A 24,594-nucleotide genomic window follows, 5' to 3' on the forward strand; every position below is an offset into this window, starting at 1 on the left:
TGACTTTACGCCTTCTCTCACAGTCAAACCAAGCAGAATACAATGTTAAGTACTTTTATTGTAAGGCAGAAAACATCTCATACAGCTAGACAGGCAGACTGAGCAATACCCACCATCAGCACAGCATAAAATAATTTTCTCTTTGGATGATGCATCCTTTTGGTTTAGTTTTTTTTTTTCTCTCCTAATTGTTGTATGATTGCTTTTAACTTTTTAACAAATGAATCTACTTTACAAAACAAATTGGACCCAGTTCACAAAATTGTTTCAATGTTATTTTCAAGTACCTGACACATTTTACAGTCTTTTGTTTTGTTCAGTTATTAGGATTAAATTACAAACACACCCAGACTCATGAATTTTAATCAGTTCAGACATTATGGAAACTGTGTTCTTTCAGTGCCGTTTGACAATTTTCAAGATACCTCTTGTAAAGACGTATTTTCTTAAAAATAAAGTAAATTAAATAATGAAGGATAAAAAATATATAGCACCTTCTACACGTGTTTGATCAACAGTGTATTAAAACCTTTCAAAGTTGTCGACCTTTTTGGCCACCGTAAGACCCAACAAACATACTTATATGTTCCATGTTCACAATCAAAATTGATTATATTGTCAAGACAAAGAGAAATAACTGACCTCAATTTGTGCTACCACTCTAAAGGCTAGTCAAATACACAAACATATGTAACAGGAGAATATAAATCTGAATAACAGTTTGCTAAGGTTGTTGCGGATACATAAAACCTTCGTTTGCTGAGTGTTTTTAACATGTTAGTTGCAGATTGTTACAGTTGTGTTCAAAATAATAGCCGTCTTTCATCACTAACCAGATGAGACACAGCTTTTGGTAGAATTGGTACTTTGACATGAAAAAAATGTATTTGTAGATTAATGGAAGACCAATAGAACCTATGTATGTGACGAGCATGCTTATAGTTTTATTTTATTTTATACTGTGTAGTTGAATAATTAACTCAAACATACTGACTGGCCTAAAGTACATCGGTGAATCAGTTTCTGTGGACAACAGCGATCATTATGGATCCAAGTCTGTGGACAGTTCAGACGACCCTCAAACACTGAATTCAAGTCACAGTACACTGAACCCCAGTGGTTCAGGTATCATGCTAGGGCCATGTAAAGTTATTCTATGAGGTCACACCTAAGCATCACATATAAGAGATTATTGATCGTTTTGAAAACATAAAAATGGGTAATTTGTTGTTGTTTTTTTTTCATTGAGAAAGATGAAAATTGCCTCAAGATGGCTGTTTTAACAGCACAGCAGCCCCAAACACACCAGTGACCATTAGCTTGGTTCACCCAACCAAATTAACGTTACGGAAAGGCCAGCCCAGTTTCTGGACCTTAATCTGAATGAAAACCTGTGCGGTGACGTCAAACATACCATCTCGGAGGCAAAACTAAGCACTGCAGAGACATTGTGAAATGTAGTCTAATCATGCGCTGCAACACCCGTTCACAGGTTCCAGTCGGTCGACCAGAACTGAAGCCTTTCTCAAAGACAGCGGGCTCTACAACTTAATATCATAATACTCAACGTTAGTCCAGATTCAGAGGAAACCTAAATCTTCAGACATTTTGTTGGTTGACCAACTTTTCTTCAATTTCGAATTTTTACTAATAGAACAAGCAAACGTAAATACAAGCTGTTATAAGGATTTTGAGCTCCCCTCCGTGTATAAAACACCTTGCTATTATTTTGAACACAACTGTGCCTGAGGCCTGTACTATAAAGCTGGTTTGACGCGTCTTTAGGGGTCTGGCTAAACCAGTCATAACAACACTGATATAATTTTGTTGTACTCTGATGCAAATAATTAAATGATTTTAGCTCTTGGCTCTATAGAAGCAACAAATACATACATTTCAGTTCAGTTGGCGAATAGGCAAGTCTCAAATTCAGCAATGTATTGCAGACACCGGGGTAATTTTCTTGGGTCATTCTTTATCCGCCTTCAGTCACAGACCATCTACCAGGGTGAAAAACAGATTATTTGGTTAGAAATTAACTTTAGAGAACCACCCTGTCAGGGAGGTAGCCATTTTGGTTTTGGTCTGAACCCAAATGGTGGCGGTTTGTGGAGAGTGTGCGCTATAATTATGCTGGAACAGGTTTCAAATCAGAGACCGCTGCTCTCTGCCATCTTTGAAGACACAAATAACTCCTTGTGTTAATGTTACATCTTAGGGTTTTACACAATTTATGTTAGAATGTTTTACAGTATTTCTACAGCAGTACAATATTAAAAAAACAAAAACAAAAAAAAAAAAAACCTAGCTCCACAGGTTATTAATCGTCTTTGTTATAATTTTCCGAAAGGATTTGGAGGAACTTTCTATTCTGCTTCAGATTTTAACTACAGCTGATTACAGATGCTGTAAATCTGACTGCTGCAGTTACATCTTTGCACAGTTTGGACGGACTTTAAGGAAAATGTAGCTCAAAGCCAGCATTACAGAATAAACACTTAAAACTCTCAGCTTCTTCGAGGAGATGCACCCTTAAAACAGCCAATTTCCCTTTGATCTGTGGCCAGCAGGTCAATTACTAAAATTTATGTTTTTGCATTAACCTACAATATGTAGGTTAATGCACTTTACTTATAGTTCACTAAAAATTTGAAAGTTTAGAGAGATATGTTTCAGTGAATGTTTTTGTTTTCCTTTATTCACTGCTGGATTCTAAGCTATCTTTATAAAAAAATCTGCAGCACATTTTGTGTGTTATAGTTCTTTTAAAAAGGCAACTTTAGAATGACTGTAAATAAAAAATAACAACCCGATCTACCTTTTATTTTTCCCTTTCACACAGTGTGTTTTTGTTTTAAAGATCACAGTGATTATAAACATCCATTTTTAATTCTAAAATTCTGAAAGAAATAAAACTTTAGGAAAATTTCATTAAATTAGTGTCTATAAGTTATATTTCCACTGAACTACCTGTTATGAAGGTTAAGGTTTTTTTAATGAAGGTCAAAGACAACAGGAGGAGAAGAGCACCACTGTGTTTTCTATTTTTATTTTATATTTAAAGTGCGTTCCGTGGACGAGAGGCGATGCTTTCATGGGTGTTGATCTCTAATCTGGAGCTTTAACCTCCATCAGTGTAAACTTCCTGCACTAATGAACCCGGGTTAAGAAGAAAAATCCCTAACTGAGCCAGAGGTTCCCCTTATCCGCCACTAATCCTGCTATGCAGTACAGGTCTCAGGTGTGTTTCTCTTCGTCAGGCTGTTTGTACAGTTCAGAGATAAATATTTTGGTTTTTAAATACCTTTTTATATAGACGCATCACAGACAGGTAATTGTGAATTCACAGAAGTCCCTACTTTCCCCTTTCTCAGTTTATTGTACAGCCTTGTATCTTGCACTAACACTACTAATGTATATGCGGTTAAATAAATAGATCAGTCATTTTTGTCTATTATGCACATATTAATCGGGGAGTCACTGTCGCTCTCGTAGAGGTCGTCGTTCTTCAGAGTGTCCGGGGACCCTTTCTCGGTCTCAAAGTGTTTCCTCCTGTGGAGCCTGAGGCTCTGTGAGCGGCTGAAGCCTCTCCCGCAGATGTCGCAGCCATACGGCCTCTCGCCGGTGTGCAGCCTGACGTGGTTTTTGAGGCTTGAGGCGCGCGTGAAGCTCTTGTCACACTCGGGACAGTCAAACTTCTCCCCCAGGTGGATTTTTTGGTGTTCTCTCAATCGACCGGACTGATTGAAGCTCCGGTCGCAGACGGAGCAGTGGTACGGCTTCTCGCCTGTGTGGGTGAGCCTGTGTCTGTTCATGGCCCCCGAGTGGGCGAAGCTCTTGCCGCAGTCTGGACAGGAATATGGCTTTTCACCTGTGTGGACTTTAAAGTGACCCTTTAGTTGGCCTTTCTGAGTAAACTGTTTCCCACAGAGGGAGCACTGGTAGGGTTTTTCTCCCGAGTGAATTCGCATGTGGATCTGAAGTGCTGACATCTTGTGGCAGTCTCTTCCACAGAGCCCACAGCAGTAGGAGCCCTTTTTTGAATCGTTCCTCCTCCGCTTTTCTACAGGTGATGTTCCATTGTTGAGTTTTCCACCGTCTTCATCAGCGTCAGGATTTTCTGTAGAAAGTTTGGAAAGAATTTAAAACCGTGGTGAGAGGACAGAAGACAGCATCTGACTGCTCGCTCAGAAATAAGTGGGTGGGGAGACAAAATATGGTATCTGGTAATCAGTATCCGAAATTAACTTCGTAATTCACCGGCCAAGGTGGCCGCTAGACGTAAAAATTAACCGGCCAAGCATATTTTTTAACCAACCAAAATAATTTTGACTCCTGCTGAATATCTGCACATAATCCCGCTACGTAATTAGCCTGAGCTAAACGCTAGTTGTTAGCAAACGGACATGACGTAGTTGCTGTCGTTCTCGCGTCACATGTACCATTGTTTGTGTACATGTGCGCGTGTGTCGTCATACAAGCTGACAGCAGAGGAACATAAAGAAGCATCCACCCAAATGATGACTGAAAAACACGATTTATTTGGTACAAACATTTACTCGCCATGTGGCAGCTAGCCCTCTGAAATTCACTTACCAAACAGAAAATTTACTCTGATTTGGAGTCTGGTGAGTGTTAACTATGGACCTTGCTGGCAACCAAGCCATGTACTGAACTATGCAGCCGCAGTTTAAACCACCAATTGATCAGATCAGAATCAAATACTGAAAAAAGGTGTTTAATTAAAAGCATCAAAATGGAAAACCTACACCGTCTTTGGCTGAAAAAATATATATACATATAAAAAAACAAAAAACAGGTGAAGTTTTTTTGAGTTTAGTAAGAATCTTTTCAAGGAGGACACAACGATTGAAGGTTTTCACATTTTGGCATATTACATTCAAACACTGACGTGTTTATTGGAGCTTTTATGTCATACACTAACAACAAGTGAATAATAGCAAAGTGGAACAATTAAATGTAGCTCTTAAACCTTTTGACAGATAAAAATCTGATAAGTGTGACCTACATTTGGGTCCCCTATACTCTGATGCCCCCGATTACAATCAATTTTAAAATCAATGCAACAACACAACATCTGAGTGGGCATAGGGAGGATCGGGGTCTTTTGCACACCCCCGTTCTCCGATAGCGGCACGGAGTCTGGGGCCTGGAGGAGGAGCGGGCCACTGGGTCCGGGGTCTTGGCGGGGGGCTGCTGTGGGTAGCCGGCGGCCTGCCGGGTCTGGGGCTGACGCCTCTGCTCCCCCCAGAAAGGGGTGGGGGGCAAGGGTGGCTAGGGTAAGGTGGGGGAGGAAGGGGGTTTATCAGGTATTTAGGGGGTGAGGGGGGTTCTGGTTGGGTGGCCCGTACGGGTCGTGTTGGCCCCCCTCTCTGGGGGGCCTGGTCCGGGGTCGTCTGGTCCGGGGGTGGGGCCGGTGGCCGGGCACAGGCAGTCTTATAGTTGAATTGTGGTGACCCCCCCACTTGGGATTGCTGGATGTGAATGTTAAGTGGGAATGTGTGTACAGCGTCTTTATTTTGTAAGTCTGTGTGTGGTGAGTGGGGCACTAGGGAGGGATGGTGTGAATGAGGTTTTTTTTCCCCGGTATGGGTCTGCCTCTCCAAAGAACATCTCAAGTCTCCGCTAGGTGCGGAGCCCATCCCCTCACGTCCTGCCCCCCTCCGCTGCGCTGGCAGGTGCCTTGGCCCTCTGGTGCATTGGCGGTCCTCGGGTTTGGGGCGGGTTCCCGGGTGGGTGCCGGCCCATTCCCGGTGGCTGCTTCGCGGGGCCGGCCATGGGCCCTGGCCCGGCCATGGGCCCTGACCCATGGGCCCTGGCCATGGGTCCCGGCCATGGGTCCCGGCCATGAAGTTGAAGTGGTCCCGGCCATGGGCCCTGGGGCCTCTGGCCCTCTGGGCCCATGGCCGGGACCACTTCAACGGGGCTGGCTGCCGGCGGAGCCCACGGGCTCGTCCCCGCGGCTCTTGGGGGCGTCGGCATTGCGGTGGCTGGGGGATTTCCTCGGGGTCGTCTCTCCTCTTTCCTTGGGGGGTTGCAGATTTCCTGTGTTGGCACCTCTTGGGCGCCCTGCTTTGGGGGCCCCTTTGGGAGTCCGGGGTTATGGGTCCCCTGACTCCTGCTTCTGTGCTCAGGGAAGGCGGGCCTTCGGTTCTCCACAACCACTATCGAGCTATTTCCTTCTGGATAATTTTCACCTAAACTAGTGCACTCTCACAAACTCCCACAGGTGCAGGGTTCCAGGTATTAAGTGTTCACTTATATACAGGAAGCCTGTAATTTATGTATTTATTTATTTTCTTTTACTTTCTTTTTTCAGGTATCACTTTACACATGTCAGCTTAAATAATAATACATATGATTTAGCAATGGCATCAAGATGTTACTCGATTGTATCTGTTGCTTTATGTCTGTTGGTTGTGCTGGTCTTTTTGTGTCTCTTTCCAGGTGATGGAGCGGACAGAGGACGTTTTATCATTCTCTTCCTTTTATCTCTTCTTTCTTTCACCTATTCTGTTTCTTTTTTTTTCTCTTCTTGTTCTTCCTTTACTCTCCTACTTTCACAGTATAGTGTCCATATAATTTGAAATTCTCCCTTCAGGAATTACAATAAAGCTATTTACATGCATAAATCAAGTGGAGCATTATGGCGAAAGCTGTTTGCTCCACTTGTGAAAGCAAAATCTGTCGAGCTCTATTTGGCATCGAGACATCAATTCCTATTGCCACATTGCCAGACAGGACACTGGAAAAAAAAATTCAAATAAATAAATAAAATCAATTTTACAGAATTGCCTTCAAAAGGCCATTCTGCACCCTGTAACTACTCCACAGTTGGGTTTCATGAAGTTTCTGTTTGCAGTGTGTCTGGGAATCATATTGCAGGCAACTGTCTGCACTGATGCATAAACGGGGAAAATCTTACTGACACTTTTCACTTTCTGTTGGATTAGTTGTTATATGTAACTGTTAAGATTAAGAAACTAATTCTACATCAAATACCTTAAACCGTATGCATGAGAGTCATGAGGAAGAAAGTTAGATAAACTGGGTTTTAGCCCGATCTGTGCATCTCTAGAGACTATTTTTGCGTTTTTGTGACGATAAAGGGTGAGATTAGGGGAGGCGTCAGGCAGTTTCCTTACCGTTTACTCGCCCCTCCTCTTCGTCCTTTACTGCAATCCTAATCTCTGTGTTGGTTTGCTGATGCTGCTCGTCATTTTCCTCTGGAGTCTTACGGTCCTTCCCGTCCGACGCCTGGTCTGGAGTTTCCTCTATCAGGATAAGGCGCCACCCGCATAAGCGTTACATATCATCACTAGACTTAGATTTGCTTCTAATGAAATAGAGAATGACAGGAGATTCTAAAACGCTTTCAGCTACCGTATAATGGTTCCTCCTCTTCTTCCTCTTTCACTATTACATTCATGTGAGATGTGGAAATGTGGTCCTCCGAAGGCTCTTCCGTTTCTTCCGGGATAACTTCTGGCTGAGGTGACGTGACGCAGGGAAGGGGCTCAGCTGCATCTGCAGGGGTCTGGCTTTTAGGCACCTTTAAATGTAGTTTCAAAAAAACAAGCTTTATCAACTACAGAAATGAACGGCGGGTTTTAAACAAAGACTACCATGTGCTGCTACTACCTCACAGCTAACGGCACTGGCCTGGTCCTCCAGGGACGATTCATCTGTCGAAGCTTGCGTCACGCCTGAGTTGACGTCCGTGACAGAGCCGCTCTTGCTCTGCGCACACGACCGCCTGTGATTTCTGAGAGTCCCCGCCAGTGAGAAGTGCCGTCCGCAGTCGCTGCAGGTGTACGGCTTCTCTCCCGTGTGGATCCTGGTGTGCCGGCGGAGCTCCCCGGGAGCGACGAAGGATTTCTCGCACCGGGTGCAGCTGTAGGGCTTCTCTCCCCTGTGAGTCCTCATGTGCGTGGTGAGCGTCCACTGCTGCGCGAAGGTCTTGCCGCAGTCTGCGCAGTGGTAGGGCGTGATGCCGGTATGGAGACGTTCGTGCCTCACGAGCGTTCCCGACAGGGCGAATCGCTTGTCGCAGAACGAGCACTGGAAGGGCCTCTCTCCGGTGTGAGTCCTCTGGTGGTCCCTCAGCTCGGCTGCCGAGTTGCAGCTCTTCTCGCAGTCTGAGCAGGGAAACTTCTTCCTGGTGAAGCCCGCCACGACCTCACAGTGCATGGCCTCCAGGTGGGTTTTCAGGTGCCAGTGGCGAGAGAAGCTCTTCAGGCAGATGGAGCAGTGATAGGGCCTCTCGCCCGTGTGAGTCCGCCGGTGGAGCCGCAGCTCCCCCTGGCTGGCGAACCGCTTCTCGCAGAAAGAGCACGGGAACGGCTTCTCGCCGGTGTGGACCCGCTGGTGAATCATGAGGAGCCCCTTCTCTGGAAATCTCTTCTCGCACATTGAGCAGGGGAAAGGCCTCTCGCCCGAGTGAGTGCGCAGATGCCGCTGAAGCTTGGAGGCGTAAGGGAAGTCTTTCCCACAGACCGAGCAGCGGTGGAGGGATGGCAGCTTCTCGTTCTCACTCTGAAGCAGTTTCTTGGACGGAGCCTCTGCGGGTACAACGCCCAGGGTGGCGTTCCCTCCTGCGTGGAGACAAACCGGTTAACACCACGATAGTCGGGGACAGACTCGTGAGAGAAAAATAAATACATAAAAAAATAGTAGAAGCTAATCAGAATCACATTTACATTTTTATTCATAAGTATTCCTTTCTGTTTGGCTACTGGAAGTTAACCTGACTCTCGCCAGATGGCTGTCGCTCCGCCTAGCTTCACTCACATACATCTGGGACCTCTCCCATAGAGAGTGATTTCTCCAACCAATTTTATCGTCTAGCCAATCAGGACGCAAGGCTGGAGTGTCATAGATGTGACGTAGTGGAGAAGAGACCGTGACGTGAGACTGTTTTGATAGCAATGGCGGCTTGTCGAGGAAGCAAGCGTTAACATTGATGCTGCTATTTCTTCCGTTTGCTCCAATCCACCTAATATTGTTTCATTAAAAGAACATCAGAGAACGGCTCTGAAGGCTTTTTTTGGTGGAAACCATGTTTTCGCCCTTCTCCCAACCGGATTTGGTAAGTTTTCTTACGGCTAGCGCGAACCAAATAAGGAGGCCTTTAGTCCTCGACTCCGACCCGCGGCGCTTTGCCGCTTGTCTTCCACCCTCTTCCTGTCAGCTCACTGTCAATAAAACGCGTGCCACTAGAGCCGCAAACACATTTAAAAAAAAAAAAAGAAAAAGTTTTGTTTTTTCCTGCGTCGCTCTCATCAGTGTCACGGGTTAGCTTCAGTGTGAGTGGTTGAAATAGCACGTCGATATAGATGACAGACAAGTGGCTTATCCAATCATATGCAAGGATTTTTAATAAGGCCCAGCCTTCAAAAAAGGCAATTCCTATGGAGATGTCCTAGATGTATGTGAGTGAAGCTAGGCGGAGCGAAATCCATATGGCTAGAGTCAGGTTAACTAGAAGTAACCTAACATTTAAATTCTCTACTTATTTATACTTGTCGAATGTTGATGTGAGTCTCGTTTTGTTGACGGCTGCTTTGTTGTTCCTACAGTAAATGAAATTCCTACCAAAGATGTAAGCTCCATTTTGTAGACGGGGTCTTTTAAAGGAATATAACTCAAATTTGTCTTTCTCATACGTCAAACTAGAGACATAAGGGAAAACACGAGTACCAAACTTTCAGCGACCAAGTTAAGCATTTTTATTGACTTACTGATTTCAGAGAACTCCACTTCCTCGCCGTCAGAGTTGATCAGGCCTCCTACTTCCTGCTCATCTTCGTCAACAAGGACTACCGCCGGTCCAAAGTGGTCCGAGTTCTCAGAACCCATCCCTCAAACATACAATCTAAGAAAAAGAGAAATGCATGTTTCAGTGTGACAGCATTGGCAAACAGCTCGTTACCCTTGCATCAATATGTTTCCATTGTACACTAACGTAAAAAGCTTTCAACTTGAACTTCCTGATTCTTTAGGGTCCAGACTTCAAAGGGTTGAAAATGTGGGGAGCGGCCCTCGGGCGGGGGCCCCGGCGGGGCCTCGGGGGTTCCAGTTCCGGGGATGTGCCGCTTTTGGTGTGGGCCAGCGCGCGCCCGGGTGTCCGCCCCTGCACGGGGCCTCTGGTGCGCAGGGGGGCCTCGGGGCCTGTTGAGCTGGTAGGGGGGCATGGTCATTAACATCTCAGGGCAGATGCTCTTCTACTTCATTGGATAGGCACTCTGCTAGTGGGGGGAAGGGGAAGGAGGGGGAATAGGGACCTACCCAGCCTGGATGTCTACTGTCGAATGTATGGTGAGTTGTTTGAACGTTAGTGTTGGGGAGGGATTACGGGTGTGGGGGGGGGGGAGGGGGGATGTTCTGGTGGGCTTGTGTCCGGCCATCTGTCCCGGTCCTGGTCCGTGTCGTCTTCCGGTGCGGGTTTCGCTTGGGGGGTGGGGTTTTGGATGGCTCGTGCGGGCTAGCTGGCAAGGGTCCCCCCCTCTTATTTATTTATTATTATTATTATTATTATTATTATTATTATTATTTATTTAAAAAAAAATTTTGGGGGGGGGGTAAAGCCAGTAGGCTTGGTGGGTGGGCTGGGGGGGGGGGGGGGTGGGGGTTGAGGTGTTGGTCCTGGTGGGTAGTTGGCTGGCGGGCCCTGCGGCCTCTCCCTGGCCCCCGGGCTTTGGTGGTGCCGCTGGCGAGGCCCCCTCTGGGTGGGGCTTTCGGGGAGCGGGGGTGCCTATTGGAGTCAGTAGGGGAGCTGGCTCCCTGGGATGGCTTCCCAGTCCTTTGCTCCCCATCCCCGGACTCCTCCCTCTGCCTGCTCCATCACGCCGCCACACATGTAGGTCCTGGGGGAGAGGGTGTTACTGGAGGTTGCCACTTTCTGGTGACGCCCCTCTCCACAATTTTATCATGCATCTTAGACACTTTCACTCCAAACATTTTCACAACGCACACTCATGTAGGCCATGGTATGGGGGGGTGGGGGGAAGACGTCTGAGGGGGGGCTTATGTTGTGTGAGCCTCACCTCGGACGGCTCTCTTCACCTCCTCTCCCACTTAGACATTGAGGGTTCTGGGCAGTTGCCCGGAGGGGGTGCGCTGGCACCAGCTTCCTTCCGGAGGGGGGGTGGGCTGTGCCGTGCACCCCCTTCGGCGCTCCCAGTTTTTAAACGCACTTGAGAACAACATGCAACAACACAACTTCTGAGCGGGCGTAGGGAGGATCGGGGTCTTCTGCACACCCCGTTCTCCGATGGCGGCAAGGAGTCATTGAATACAGGAATAAACCACCTCCTGGAGGAGGTGCGGGCCACCGTGTCTGGGGTCTTGGCGGGGGCTGCAATGGGTAGTCAGCGGCTTGCCAGGTCTGGGGCTGACGCCTCCGCTCCCCCCAGGAGGGGCGGGGGGCAGGGGTGGCTAGGGTAAGGTGGGGGAGGGAGGGGGTTTATTAGGTATTTAGGGGGTGAGGGGGGCTCTGGCTGGGTGGCTCGTACGGGTCGTGTTGGCCTGCCCTCTTTGGGGGGCCTGGTCCAGGGGGCGTCTGGTCCGGGGGCGAGGCCGGGGGTCGGGCACAAGCAGTCGTATAGTCGATTTGGGGTGACCCCCCCCCCTCTGGTCAGTGTTGGATGCGAGTGTTATGTGGGAATGTGTGTACAGCGTCTCTTTTTTTTCTTTTTTTTTTCTTTTTAAATCTGTTTGTGGTGAGTGGGGCACAAGGGAGGGATGGTGTGAATGAGTTTTCCTTTTTTTTTTTTTTTTCTCTCATGTATGGGTGTGGTCCGCTCCCTCTCCCAAGAACATCTGAAGTCTCCGCTAGGTGCGGAGCCCATCCCCCCACGTCCTGCCCTCCTCCGCTGCGCTGGCGGGCGCCTTGGCCCTCTGGCGCTTTGGTTGACTTCGGGTTTGGGGCGGGTTCCCGGGCGTGCGCCGGCCCACTCCCGGCGGCTTCTTCGCGGGGCCCCAGGCCGGGGCCCCCGTCGCGGGGGCGGGGCGCCCCTGGGGCTTCTGGCCCCCAGGGCCCATGGCCGGGACCACTTCAGCGGGGCTAGCTGCCGGCGGAGCCCACGGGCTAGTTGTTATTCGATTGTATCTGTTGCTTTATGGCTGTTGGTTGTGCTGTTCTTTTTGCATCTCTCTTTCCAGGTGACGGAGCAGACGGAGAAGGTTTTATCATTCTCTCCCTTTTATCTCTTCTTTCTTTCACCTGTACTCTTTTCTTTTCTTTCTCTTTCACTTCTTGTTCTTCCTGTACTCTCCCATTGTAATGTCCATATAATTTGAAATTTTTCCCTGCAGGAATCACAATAAAGCTATTTACAAGCATAAATCAAGTAGAGCACTATGGCAAAAGCTGTTCGCTCCACTTGTAAAAGCAAAATCTGTCGAGCTCTATCTGGCATTGAGACATCAATTCCCATTGTTAGATAGGACACTGGGGGAAAAAAAAAAAGAAAATGTGGGGAGGGGGGGGGGGGAGTAACCATTTGTACTTTTCTTGGGTTTAGTTGGAGAATTAAAAAAAAAATTTGTTTGCAGAGCAACTGAAAATTCTGCTGCATCTGTAAAATAAAGCATGTCACCACAAATATTGGGCCACTTACCTTTGGGCAAACGTCGACCTAATGACTTATTTAATTATATTAATTTTAAAACGGAGGTTTAGTAAGACTCCTTTTGCAGCTACAACTGCATCAACTGTTCTCGGACGGCTTTCCACGCGGTTTAGGAGAGCCTGACCAGTTTTATGGGGGAATATTTATGAAATCCTCAACGGATGTACGAGAAGAAGGCCCGGCTCACAGTCTCCACTGTAATTCGGGCTTAAGGTCTTCTATCAGGGCGATCTTAGGGTTAAGCACTTTAGTATACAACAGCATCTAGATTCTTACTAATTTAGAAATGATTTTATTTCCACTCAACGGGTTTCCTCCCGGTGAGACATGGCCAGAATACCCCCAAAGGGAGGTGCTGAGGGGGCATCCTGAACAGATGCCCAAACAGCCTCCACAGATTTGGAGAAGAGGGAGCTCTGGGGGGACTGAGCCCCCCGATAACAGAGCTGTTCATCCCATCGATAAGACGGAGCCCAACCACCCTCCGGAGGAAGCTTGTTTGGGCCGCTTGTGTCCGGGATCTCGTTGTTTTGGTCACCATCCAGACCTCATGACCACAGGTGAGGACCGGTAAATTGAGAGCTTTGCTTTTTGCCTCAGCTATTTCTTCACCACAACAGCCCGCAGCAGTGCCTGCACCACTGCAGATGAAGCCCTCAATCTGTCAATCCATCTCTCTTTCCATCCTTCCATCACTCATCAACACGACACTTGAACTCCTTGAGGCAGAGGCCCAGAGGCAATTCCCCCCCTCATCGAAGACCATGGTCTCAGGCTTAGAAGAGCTGACCCCTATCCCGGCCGAGTCACACTCACATCTACTAGAGTATTTCGATTATAGAGCAGGCACCAACACAACATACTGAAATTAGATACGTGTCTGAGGTGGCAGCTCCACATCCCTCGAGAATAGATTTATGCCGACTCCCCTGAGGGAAAGTAGAGGAAACAAAAGCAACTCTGAATAAACAATCTGATCTGAGTGCGTCCAAAGATTAAATGTGGTTTATTTCTGTATTCAATGCTGTGCAGTTCCGATCATCCATGCATGTTGGTTCCACGTCTAACGGGATCCGTTTGCTGAAAGGCAGCAATGTGGTGCTGTCAAGCAAAGGGTCAGTTCATCCCAGTACCCTGACATAACTCAGCGTCCACCTCTGGCGCCAGCTCCCCACGACCATGTAACGATAAACGAGTGTAGCTGATGGATGGAACTCTGCCGTCTTTACTAGACTCCTGACGTTATTGTCGAGTTGTCTTCTCGTTGCTTAAACTCAACTAGGGATGGCACCCAACGGAGAACGCCAGCAGAGTCGGCCCAAGGCAGAAGCAAACTAAGCGCTGGCTTAGGGCCCCAAGGCCACTAGGGAGCCCCCAAAAGCAATCAAAAAAAGTATTTTTTTTATCACCATGTTTTTCCATGGTGATATCTATATGATTAAAGATATAGTGCAAAAACACAATTTCAACAGAGGACTGAAGAAAAAAGAAGAAAGAGGAAGAGGAGTAAAAATGTTGAGATAAAGGTATGTTTGAATCGTGGCTTGCTTGGTAGGCTAATATTAATAAAAGAGATTTGTGTAGGCAAGCTGTTAATGGAAAATTCGCTAATTAAAAACAAGAGAAGTTTACTTTTTAACAGTAACTTAAACCATGCTAACATGTATGTATTTGTGTAGCTTTACCTTTGATTGAATTGCTTCTCTGGGTTGGACCTATATAATGACCGATATAGTGGGCCCCAAAATCTAATTTTGCTTCGGGCCCCACGGAGGCTTGGGCCGGCCCTGGACGCCAGACAAGTCGACTCATTATGTACTTTGGTTGGTTGATGAGTGCCAAGTTGATAACCTCAGCCAGTAAGCAAAGTCACATAAATTAATTAATTCAAATCCTTGCTTCAGCAAAATATAATAAATAACAATAAAAATAGATAATAATAAATAATAATAATAATCGTAATTATTTTTTTAAAAATATTTTAAATGTGTTTTTCTAAACTCAATCTTAATGCCACAAATATGTATGCACACAATCTTATAGGAGAGAGAAAAAATTAAAGCTCTTGATAATTTTCAGAAAGACATAAACAAACACTGAAAGCATCTCTATCAATTACTTCTGGCATTACACTGCCCTCTTGTGTGCAAATGACCTAACTATCAAAAAAAATTTAAATAAACCTGTAAGAAAAATACTGTTTTTTTTCTGTGCAACATAATTATCTCAAGGATCATATTAAAGGATTTATCATGTCCTTTTTTTCCTATCTGGAATCCAGTAAAATAAAAAAGAAACACATTTTTAGTTACTGTTATTGCAATATAATATATCCACACAACATATAGTGTCTTACAAAAATTTTATTAAATATTTTATGTAATCTCTTGTAACGATAAAATGGAAGGAAAACAGTTTTCAAATTTTATTTATTCATTTGTTTTTACGAACAACAATCTGAAAACAATTCAAATCTGCTTTAGTTGTGCATTTCACTTTGGTTCAACTTTGCCCTTAAATGAAGATATTTTAAATAGGTATGAGAAATAACCCCTGTATAAACAAAGCTGTGCTCTCTAAGCCATCCGAGGTTTTGTTTAAGAACATTGGTGAACAAACGGCATCATAAAAACACAGCAGAGAGGTCACAAATAAAGTTGGGCTAAAAGCTTAAAGCGGGGATAGGTTGTAAAACAACATGCAGGGAACAACTGCAAACCCTTGTCAGACATGTCCATCTATTTAAACTAAAGTCACAGAAGCAGTCTAGTGATACTCGACGAGACAAAGAGATCCACGGCTAGCGTGGGAGAGCTATCCTGTTGACATTCCAAAACTCTGGCCTTTATTACAGAGCAAAAAGGAGAAAGTTTTCGTTTAAAGCTGCCGTCCTGGAGAGGCAGCAAGATTCCTGGTTTGACTCCCTGGGCAGGACCCTTAGCCACACAGCGACTGCCCACTGCTCCCTAAGGGATGGGTTATATGCAGAGGACACATTTCATAGGAATGACAACAAAAATGACTATTAAAAAGGTGCCAAAGATGAGTCTAAATATAACATTAGGCTAATCTGTGAAGAAAACCTTTCAGAGACCGCAAAAGATCTGAAACTGCATGAAGAGAACCATAATAAAGCCAGATACGCATCTGCCATGTATAGATGACAGCATTTTTCCGCGTTGGAATGGCCAAATACAAGTCAAGAGGAAAAAAAACTCCATCAAATTTGAGTTGATTTGTAAAGAAAAATGGACATCCCGTTTCACCAAATTATTGATTTAGGGGGTTGATGTTAAATGCATGCCACACTTTTCAGATTTATGTTTCTTATTATTATTATTATTATTATTATTATTATTATTATTATTATTATTATTATTAATAATAATAATAATAATAATAATAAATCACTTTTCTTCAACCTCACAACTAAACAGTACTTGTACTGGTCTAGCCCATACAATCCCAACCAAATGCATTTTGTGTGAAACTTGTAAAGAAGTTGTAGGGATGTGGATGGGCACTGCTGGGGTCTCTACCCTGGAGGACATCCACGCTCCTGGTCAAGGACAGCCAAACAGGGGGGCCAGGGAGGTGCTGTGGATGTAAGGGTGCCTCCAAACAAGACCAACAACGTCCCTAGAGCCACGCATCTGACAATCCGATGGAAACGCACCAATGAGTTGTCTGGAAGTTTGATAATTCAGCGCAGAGAGACCAGCTAACCCACTAGCATTAGCTTAAGGGGCTAATTGTGTGCATCTGCCGTGTCGTTTTTTGCAACTTTCAGTTCATGAACTGACATGCCTGTCAGAGTATTTACATCTTTAATGCAATAAGGGAATAAATGCACCACCCCCCGGTAGATCGAGTGAGTAGATCAGACAGCTGCTGACCTGGAAACAAGTTGTTGTTGTTTTTTTTTACCGTGACAGCGGCGGTCACCACCAGGCTGGTCAGCGACCACCTCCACCCCTCAAAGACCGCTGATAGCCAGCTATGGGTGACATGGCGTTTCACGGCATCATTTATCTCCACCAGTAGCCGACAACGAGCAGAATTCAAACCAAACCCAAATATATTAATCATAGCAGCCGGCAAGAAATCCGTCAGATTTCTATAAGAACCCTCCTCCTCCTCCTCCTCCTCCTCTCAGCTGTGGGTAACACTCGCTAACTCGACTAGCTAACAGCAGACAATGGACATGGTGACCAACCTCTGCATAGACTGTTCCCTCGGGTAAAAGGAGTCGCTTCAGAATAGTTTACGGCGAGGCAGCGGCAACGACTCCGCTAATGCATCAGGTCCGTGCTAAAACGGTGCGTGAAATTATTGTAAACACGCAAATGAGTCACGTTAGATAAACGACCGTTCACTGCACTTCTAGCCGGAGTTAACGTTGCACACTGCCGGGACTTCCGGTCACCACAATAAAAGCCCCAAAGGTATGGAGGACCAACTCTGACATAATAAAAAAAATTAACAATAAAACGCAGAAAAAATAAATACATGTTTAATAAATAAATTAATAAGCTTAAAATAAATGCACAAAAAATACAGTAAATAGATAAATGCAAGCAGTAATTAAATTATACTTCAGGAAGAACTCAGCCCCAGCTACCCCCATCACCCTCTGTGACTCCACCATCGACATTGTGGAGTCTTTCCGCTTCCTGGGAACTATCATCTCCCAGGACCTAACGTGGGAGCTTTAAGTCCATCAACTCCCTCACCAAGAAAGCCCAGCAGAGGATGTACTTCCTGTGCCAGCTGAAGAAATTCAACCTGCCAAGGTCAATGATGGTGCAGTTCTACTCCTCCATCATTGAGTCCATCCTCACCTCCTCCATCACCATCTGGTACGCTGGTGCCACCGCTAAGGACAAGGGCAGACTGCAGCGTGTCATCCGGCCTGCAGAGAAGGTGATTGGCTGCAATCTTCCATCTCTCCAGGACCTGTACGCCTCCAGGACTCTGAAGCATGCAGGGAAGATTGTGGCTGATCCCTCGCACCCCAGTCACAGACTATTTCAACCACTTCCCTCTGGCAGGATGCTCCGGTCCATCATGACCAAAACCTCACACCACAAGAACAGTTTTTTTCCATCTGCTACCGGCCTTATGAACAAGGCCAAGAGCCGCCCGTGACACTGGACACTGTCTCTCTCCCCCGTTCAGGACTTACAAGCTTCTGTGTTACATTAACGCACAGTTTACTGAGTGTATATAGCTTCTGTATATATATCTATTTTATTTTATTGTATTTTATTTTTATTTTTTGTCTGCACCATCAACACCAAGTCAAATTCCTTGTAAGTGCAAACCTACTTGGCGATTAAACTTGATTCTGATTAAACTTGATTCTGATTCAATGAGACATAAATGTAAACATCTCTTTTAATTATCAACTCAACTTTAGTGTGTTTATTTATAAAACGATGTGGAGGAGGACGATGGCTCATTACGCATGGGCAAATATCTGGAGCAGACCATAAGACCGCATAGAAATTGTTGTGTATCAAAAGTCTTTCCTGTCTCTTGGATTAAAAAAGAAAAGCCTTTTATTTAGGGGCCTAATTCATACTTCACAGAAAAGAATGAAAGGAGGACATTTACACTCTCCGGATTATTGACAATTCAATTAATAATTGAATGATTGCATTGGATTAATAACTGTATTATTGGACCATGAGTCCGGAATAAAGTTTTCTATCAATAATCCAAATGTACTGGCCGATTAAGTAAAAAATACAAGAATATAAAATAAACAAACATGAAAAAAATTAGTAGATCCTCTGGATTCTTTATTGAAACGTTTTGCCTCCTCTCCAAGACACTTCTTCAGTCTGAGGGGTTACCGATAAACCCAGCCTTTTAAGTGGAACACAGTGGCTCAGCGTTAATTGTTACAATCAAAACTTGTGCAGTAATTATAGCAACAACTCTTGACCACATGACTTTCCCGTGACCTTGACTGGTTTTGTTTTACGACTGAAAGACTGGGGATGGCGGTCACACAACTGTGGTTGCAGCTGGGTCACAGACAACTGGATTTTTCACTGAACTGCATACACCACTCCGCTCATCTTAGGTTTGGGTGTTTTGTCCTTGGGATGCACCAGCCTCTGTCTGAGACAGAGGCTGGTGCAAACCTAAGATGAGTGGAGTAGTGTATGCAGTTCAGTGCAGTGAGGAATGTTCTGATCTTTATATTGGAGAAACCAAACAACCTCTCCACAGACGCATGGCTCAACACAGGAGAGCTACCTCCTCAGGACAAGACTCGGCTGTCCACCTACACCTTAAGGACAAAGGACACTCTTTTGAGGACCAAAATGTTCACTTTTTGGACAAAGAAGACAGATGGTTTGAAAGGGGTGTGAAGGAAGGCATCTACGTAAAGAGAGAGAAACCAACCTTAAACAAAGGAGGGGGCCTTAGGTTCCAACTCTCAAAAACCTATAATGCAGCTATAGGATTAATTCCAGCCAATCATCACCTCAATTCTCACCCTCATATGGGTGATCAAAACATTGTTCCTTTAAGCCAGGCCAACAACAACCCTAACGACTCCTCGTTACAGAGGAGTGGACCAGTTTCGGTTCAATCTGCTGGCTTAATGTCTTTAACGACCGCCCATTACTAAGGGGTGAACCTGTTTCGGTTGTATTTGTATGTTATCTAAGCCATTACAAGGCCTTTGTTTGGACAGTAGTATAAAGCTTGGTACTCTACATTATTCCAGACTTTTTGAATTGAGAAAGCTTCCTGGAGAGGAAGCAAAAGATCTTCAACTACAGAAAACAAGTCCAGTTGCTTTGTTTTTTACTTTTTTTTGGAATATCTATTACCTGCTTCTCCAGGACTCTTCTGTCATCTACACATTGTTTAATTATATTACAAAAAATTGCAACGTCATGTTTAGCTTGAATATCATGTTCCCTGTCTGGGCTCTGAATAAGTCTGAAGGCATATAACTATTTTTATGTATGCATAAAGCCGAAAAATACATATTTGGTTGATACTTATTCAATCTATGTTTTGACTACACTATAAAAATTTTACTGCCTATACAATAAATAATAAACTGATCACTGAAAAAGGCATTCAATCTGGTAAGATTTGTCCAATTTGGGTGCAGTGCCAAAAGAACACCTATAGGGGGAGCAGTAGAGAACCAGTTTGGTGGAAACCTGAGTGCAGTTGCAGAACTATACAGTAGAGGGACCTAGTGAGTAGAGAATTGTGAACTTTCAGACTCATTTCACATTAAAAATGAGGACCTTCATAAAAAAGACAGAGTAACATCTATATGGCTAGCAGAGTTCATTACTATATGAAACAAAGTGAGGACCAGGAAAATGTCCTTACTTCCCAAAAATGACCTCACTTTGTTGGTTAAAAACTGGTGATGGTCCTCACTCTGATGTAAGAACAAACAATACACACACACACACACACACACACACACACACATACACACACACACACAAGGAATTTCTTATTTATACTCTAACCCTTTGTTTTTCATTATTTTGACATAATTAGTCTAAAACGAATGTAATACTGCTGCTTTATATTATGTAAAGAGAAGCAATGCGTGTAAAACAATGTTTGCCTGGTAAAAAAACATGTATTTTTTACTGAGCATTCCTTCACCTTTCTTGTATTTGGTTGTTGTTGGGGAAGATCAACAACAACAAAAACAAACTAGAACTGCAAGCAGTTATTAACGGGTTCCAAGCCCACCCACGCCCCGCCCCCTTGAGCATGTTCCTGGACTGCAGTTCATCGTTCAACACCATCACCCTACAGCATTTGGTGGAAAAACTGGAACATCTGGGCTTCAGCACACCTCTTCGCAACTGCCTGCTAGACTTCATCACCAACAGACCTTAGTTGGTCCGGGTCGGACAGAATACCTCTGATGTCATCACCCTCAGCACGGGCTTTCCTCAGGGCTGTGTCCTGAGCCCCCTGCTGTTCACCCTGATGACACACGACTGCGTCCCCAGGTTCACCACCAATCACATTGTGAAGTTTGCAGACGACACGACGGTGGTGGGCCTGATTAGAAACGACAACGACCATGACCAGGACTGATCCTGAAAGTGGAGAAAACGAAGGAGATCATCGTGGACTTCAGAAAGAAGTGGCCTCGCCATGCTCCACTTCTCATTAACAGCTCAGCTGTGGAGGTGGTCAGCAGCAATACATTCCTCAGGGTGCACATAACAGACAACCTCAGCTGGTCTGTGAACACCATGTCACTGGCGAAGAGGGCACAGAAGCGCTTGCACTTACTGCGGAGGATGAGGAGAGCCCACCTGCCCCTGCCCATCCTCACGACCTTCTACAGCAGCACCATAGAGAGCATTGTGACCAGCTGTTTGTGTGGTGTGGATGCTGCATCGCCTCTGACTTGAGGATCCTGAGGAGAGTGATGATGACAGCAGAAGGGATCGTCGGGGTACCCTACCCTCCATTAAAGACATTTCATCCCAGCGCTGCCTGTCCTGAGCCCATAACATCATCAGAGACCCCTCACAACCCCACCATGGAATGTTCTCCCTGCTGCCCACTGGGAAAAGGTTTTGCAGCACCTGTTGCAGGTCCACCAGGTTCTGCACAAGCTTTTTTTTGTGTTGCCATCAGACTGTTGAACTGTAAACTGGACTGTACACCGTATTTGCACATTTGCATCATTATCTGGCATTACCAATGTTGTTGAACTTTTATTATCCTTTTAAAAAAATACATAAGGTAATGCATTTTTTAACACAAAGGAGGAGGGATATAAGGCCTAACAGGAAAACTCATGAAGCCAATCTTTACCTTATCAGGAAGAATACCACCTTGAAACTCCAGAAGTACCGAGAGACTCTCTATTTTTTCCCAATCCAAAGATTTTAACAACCTTTTTAACCTACGCACTTCACCACCATGTATATTTCGTTTAAGTGTTTCCAAATCTTCCTCGAGTGGAATACCAGTGATGACCCACGTGATACTCTATTTTTTACTAACAACTTTTTTTTCCACTCAAAACCTTTTTACAAATATTATCAATCTGCATGCTTTTATTCTTTTGTTCTTCAGATTTACATTTTATCAACATGTTTCCATCTTTTTAACTAACTCCACCTCCCCTATTTTCTTTTTTTACTTCTCTAGAAACTGCTATCGGAATTAGATTTATGTTCTCATCTTCCTTCCGAAACTTAAGTATTACCTTAAATTCCTCATTTGTCACTTTCCTCCTCACCACTCTGAACTACAATCTTCTAAACTTCTCTTACTAATATGGCTAGCAATCTCTCTATCATCTTTCAAACTTTTTTCCTTACCTCTACCTCTGCCTACCGGAGTCCATTCATCAAAATCCATATCATCATCCTCACCAACCCCATCTACCTTGCTTGTCATGCCAATTCAGTGACAGTAGATCGACCGACCAAGGGTTTCCGGGTTGCTACTACTTCTTCTTCCTCTTTGAAATCTTTTGGCGGTTGGCAAACAACAGATAGATGCATTTCCGCCATCTACTGGAATGGAGTGTGGACCAGAATGACTCTCAGGAATTAAATTATATTATACAAATGTGTTTTTTTTAGATATTGAAATACTATATTGTAAATGGTACTATCTGAATAACTTCTGAACAATTCAAATAAATCTAATTCAACTTCTATTTTACTTAAATTTTGAATGAATTGCTGTCTCTCCTCCTCACATTTATTACAGTACAACATCAAGAGTTCAACTATTTCATCTACCCTACAATACTCGCATTTATCATTCCTAAGTTTGCCTAAAATAAACAGAGTACTATTTAATCCAGTGTGACCAAACCTCAATCGAGAAATAATTGTTTCTTCTCTTCTTGTTCTTCTCATTTCTCCAATTTTCTTTTGAATTTTATAAAACCAACGTCCTTTATTTCCTTTCTTCCATTCTTTTTGCCATTTATCTTTCGTTTTCTGTTTAATTAACATTTTAACTTCAGATTTACTAAAATTAATAATTAAATCCACTGATAAATTTTTGCTGCCTTATCTACTTGTTCATTTCCTTTAATTCAATAATGTGCCGGTATCCATACAAAATTTATAATTAAACCCATCATATTTATTCTATATAGTGTCTGTTGAATTTCTATTAAAATATCTGGCCTGCTTTATGAGTGATTATACTGTAAACTAATTAAGGATTAACTACAATCTGAACATATGACTGATCTTAGTGGCTTAACTTCTTCAACCCATTGAACAGCTAATATTGCAATTATTTCTCCTGTATAAACTGAAAGTCCATCAATAATTCTTTTCCTAATTTTAACATTAAATTCTGGTATGATAAAGGCTACTCCTATTTGATTTGTTATATTTTTAGAGGCATCTGTATACATTTTTACATAAGTATAATATGTATTAATATATTCCTGTACTATATAAGAGTTTAATATAAATTCCTTATCCTTTCTTCTTTTCAACAAAGTAAAATCTACCCTAGCATCTGGAATTATCCATGGCTGTATAACTGATAATGGAACTGTTTGACTTATACTAATCTAATCTGTTTTGAATTCTGTTATTTTTTCTGGCACAGTCCAACCAAAACTTCTAATATCTTTTACTTCTTTTTCCCAACAGGGTTTTATTACCTGCAGAGATGGATGATCCTTTCTATGACCTTTTAAATTAGCCCAATAATTGAATGTTAATTGCTCTCTTCTAAATGCAAGTGGCATTTCTCCCATTTCTACTAATAATGCTGCTGCTGGAGTAGTTTTAATTGCTACTGTACATAATCTCAATGCTTGATACTGAATCTGATCTAATTTTTGTAGATTTGTCTCTGCTGCTGAATTATAAACAATACTTCCATAATCTATCACTGATCTAATTAATTCCAACTTTATGGAAGCACATGACTATTTGAACTTGTATTTGTCTTTTAGTTAGAAAATCTTTGATCCACCAATACATCCTACCTGTAATACCCATCTTTATAATTTTAATTAATAAACCTTCTTTCCACAACATATGATATGCCTTTTTAATATCAAAAGAGACTGCTACAATACTTTCTTTATTAATTTGAGCTTTTCTGATTTCAAATTCCAATTCCTCCCTCTTCAAGTTTCTGCTCCGCTTAGAAACATCACGGGATGTGACGTCACATCCTGTGATGTGCCCAAATATGGGCAAATGGCTGCCCTGTTCACAGCTCTGGATAGTCAGAGCTCTGGATGGTCAGAGCTGTGAACAATCATAAAATTCATAAATTCATTACAAATCAACGGTTTGCTCTAAAATTCTGAAAATATTCATGGATCTCAAAGAGTGCTTTATCTAACTACATGATTTTTTTTAAATCCCATTGAAAAAAGTGTTTCAGAGAAAAGAAAATTAAACTTTATAGTTTTGCACATGTGAATTTCAATGTCTTGTAAAAAAGTCAAAATCGCCTGGATTTTTACCAAACTGAAATCTATATTTAGTCTGCATGTGCTTTACAAATACAGGCCATTTTATGGGGATTGAACAATATTTGTGGAAAATACACTGATTTCTCCATTTTAAAAACTTTTAAAAAATCAGAGTGCGCAACTTTCAAAAACCTCAATACATGCAGTGAGAGAATTGTTACACCCTATTCAAGGAATACATCCTGAAAATATGAGATCGTTACACCACAAAATTGATTTTTGGTAATTCTTTGAAGTTTTCAAGGTTTTTTCACACTTTTGGAAATAGGCCCCGCCCACTTGTTTCAATCATTACCATATTTAATACTTTAGTTCAGGGCTATGACTGGAAGGGGTTGAAGAAGGTTTTGTAAAAATCCGATCAGCCATTCTTGCGTAGTAGATTTCTTGACATCACAGCGCCCCCTAGTGATGGACAATCCTCAAACGTGGGACACGTGTGCAAAATCT

The 24,594-nt window shown here is 43.7% G+C and overlaps 1 protein-coding gene across 2 annotated transcripts; it reads right to left on the bottom strand.

Moving 5' to 3' along the window:
* Positions 1 to 40: 40 nt before the first annotated feature.
* LOC105919335 (zinc finger protein 271) lies at positions 41 to 17,082 on the bottom strand. 2 transcript variants are annotated; one of them, XM_036137389.1, is made up of 6 exons: positions 16,870 to 17,082; positions 9,762 to 9,895; positions 7,663 to 8,615; positions 7,405 to 7,573; positions 7,167 to 7,295; positions 41 to 4,120 (listed from the first exon to the last, which is right to left on the bottom strand). In XM_036137389.1, exons 2-6 carry the CDS (start codon positions 9,877 to 9,879, stop codon positions 3,438 to 3,440), a joined length of 2,052 nt encoding a protein of 683 aa, XP_035993282.1. In that variant the 5' UTR covers positions 9,880 to 9,895; positions 16,870 to 17,082; the 3' UTR covers positions 41 to 3,437. The 2 variants fall into 2 exon arrangements, with proteins under 2 accessions (XP_035993282.1, XP_035993283.1); XM_036137390.1 differs by lacking the exon at positions 16,870 to 17,082 and adding an exon at positions 16,144 to 16,556.
* Positions 17,083 to 24,594: the final 7,512 nt, after the last annotated feature.

This window comes from Fundulus heteroclitus, chromosome 5 (genome assembly GCF_011125445.2).
Source record: "Fundulus heteroclitus isolate FHET01 chromosome 5, MU-UCD_Fhet_4.1, whole genome shotgun sequence".
In the NCBI taxonomy this organism is placed as follows: Eukaryota; Metazoa; Chordata; class Actinopteri; order Cyprinodontiformes; family Fundulidae; genus Fundulus; species Fundulus heteroclitus.

Bases quoted from the DNA above. Each gene is read 5' to 3' on its own strand.
- LOC105919335 (XM_036137389.1), bottom strand. From the start codon at position 9,879: ATGGGTTCTGAGAACTCGGACCACTTTGGACCGGCGGTAGTCCTTGTT. The intron at 8,616-9,761 runs GTAAGTCAATAA...GTCTCCACGCAG, and splicing joins AGTGGAGTTCTCTGAAATCA to GAGGGAACGCCACCCTGGGC. The intron at 4,121-7,166 runs GTAAGGAAACTG...AACTTTCTACAG, and splicing joins AGAGGAGGGGCGAGTAAACG to AAAATCCTGACGCTGATGAA.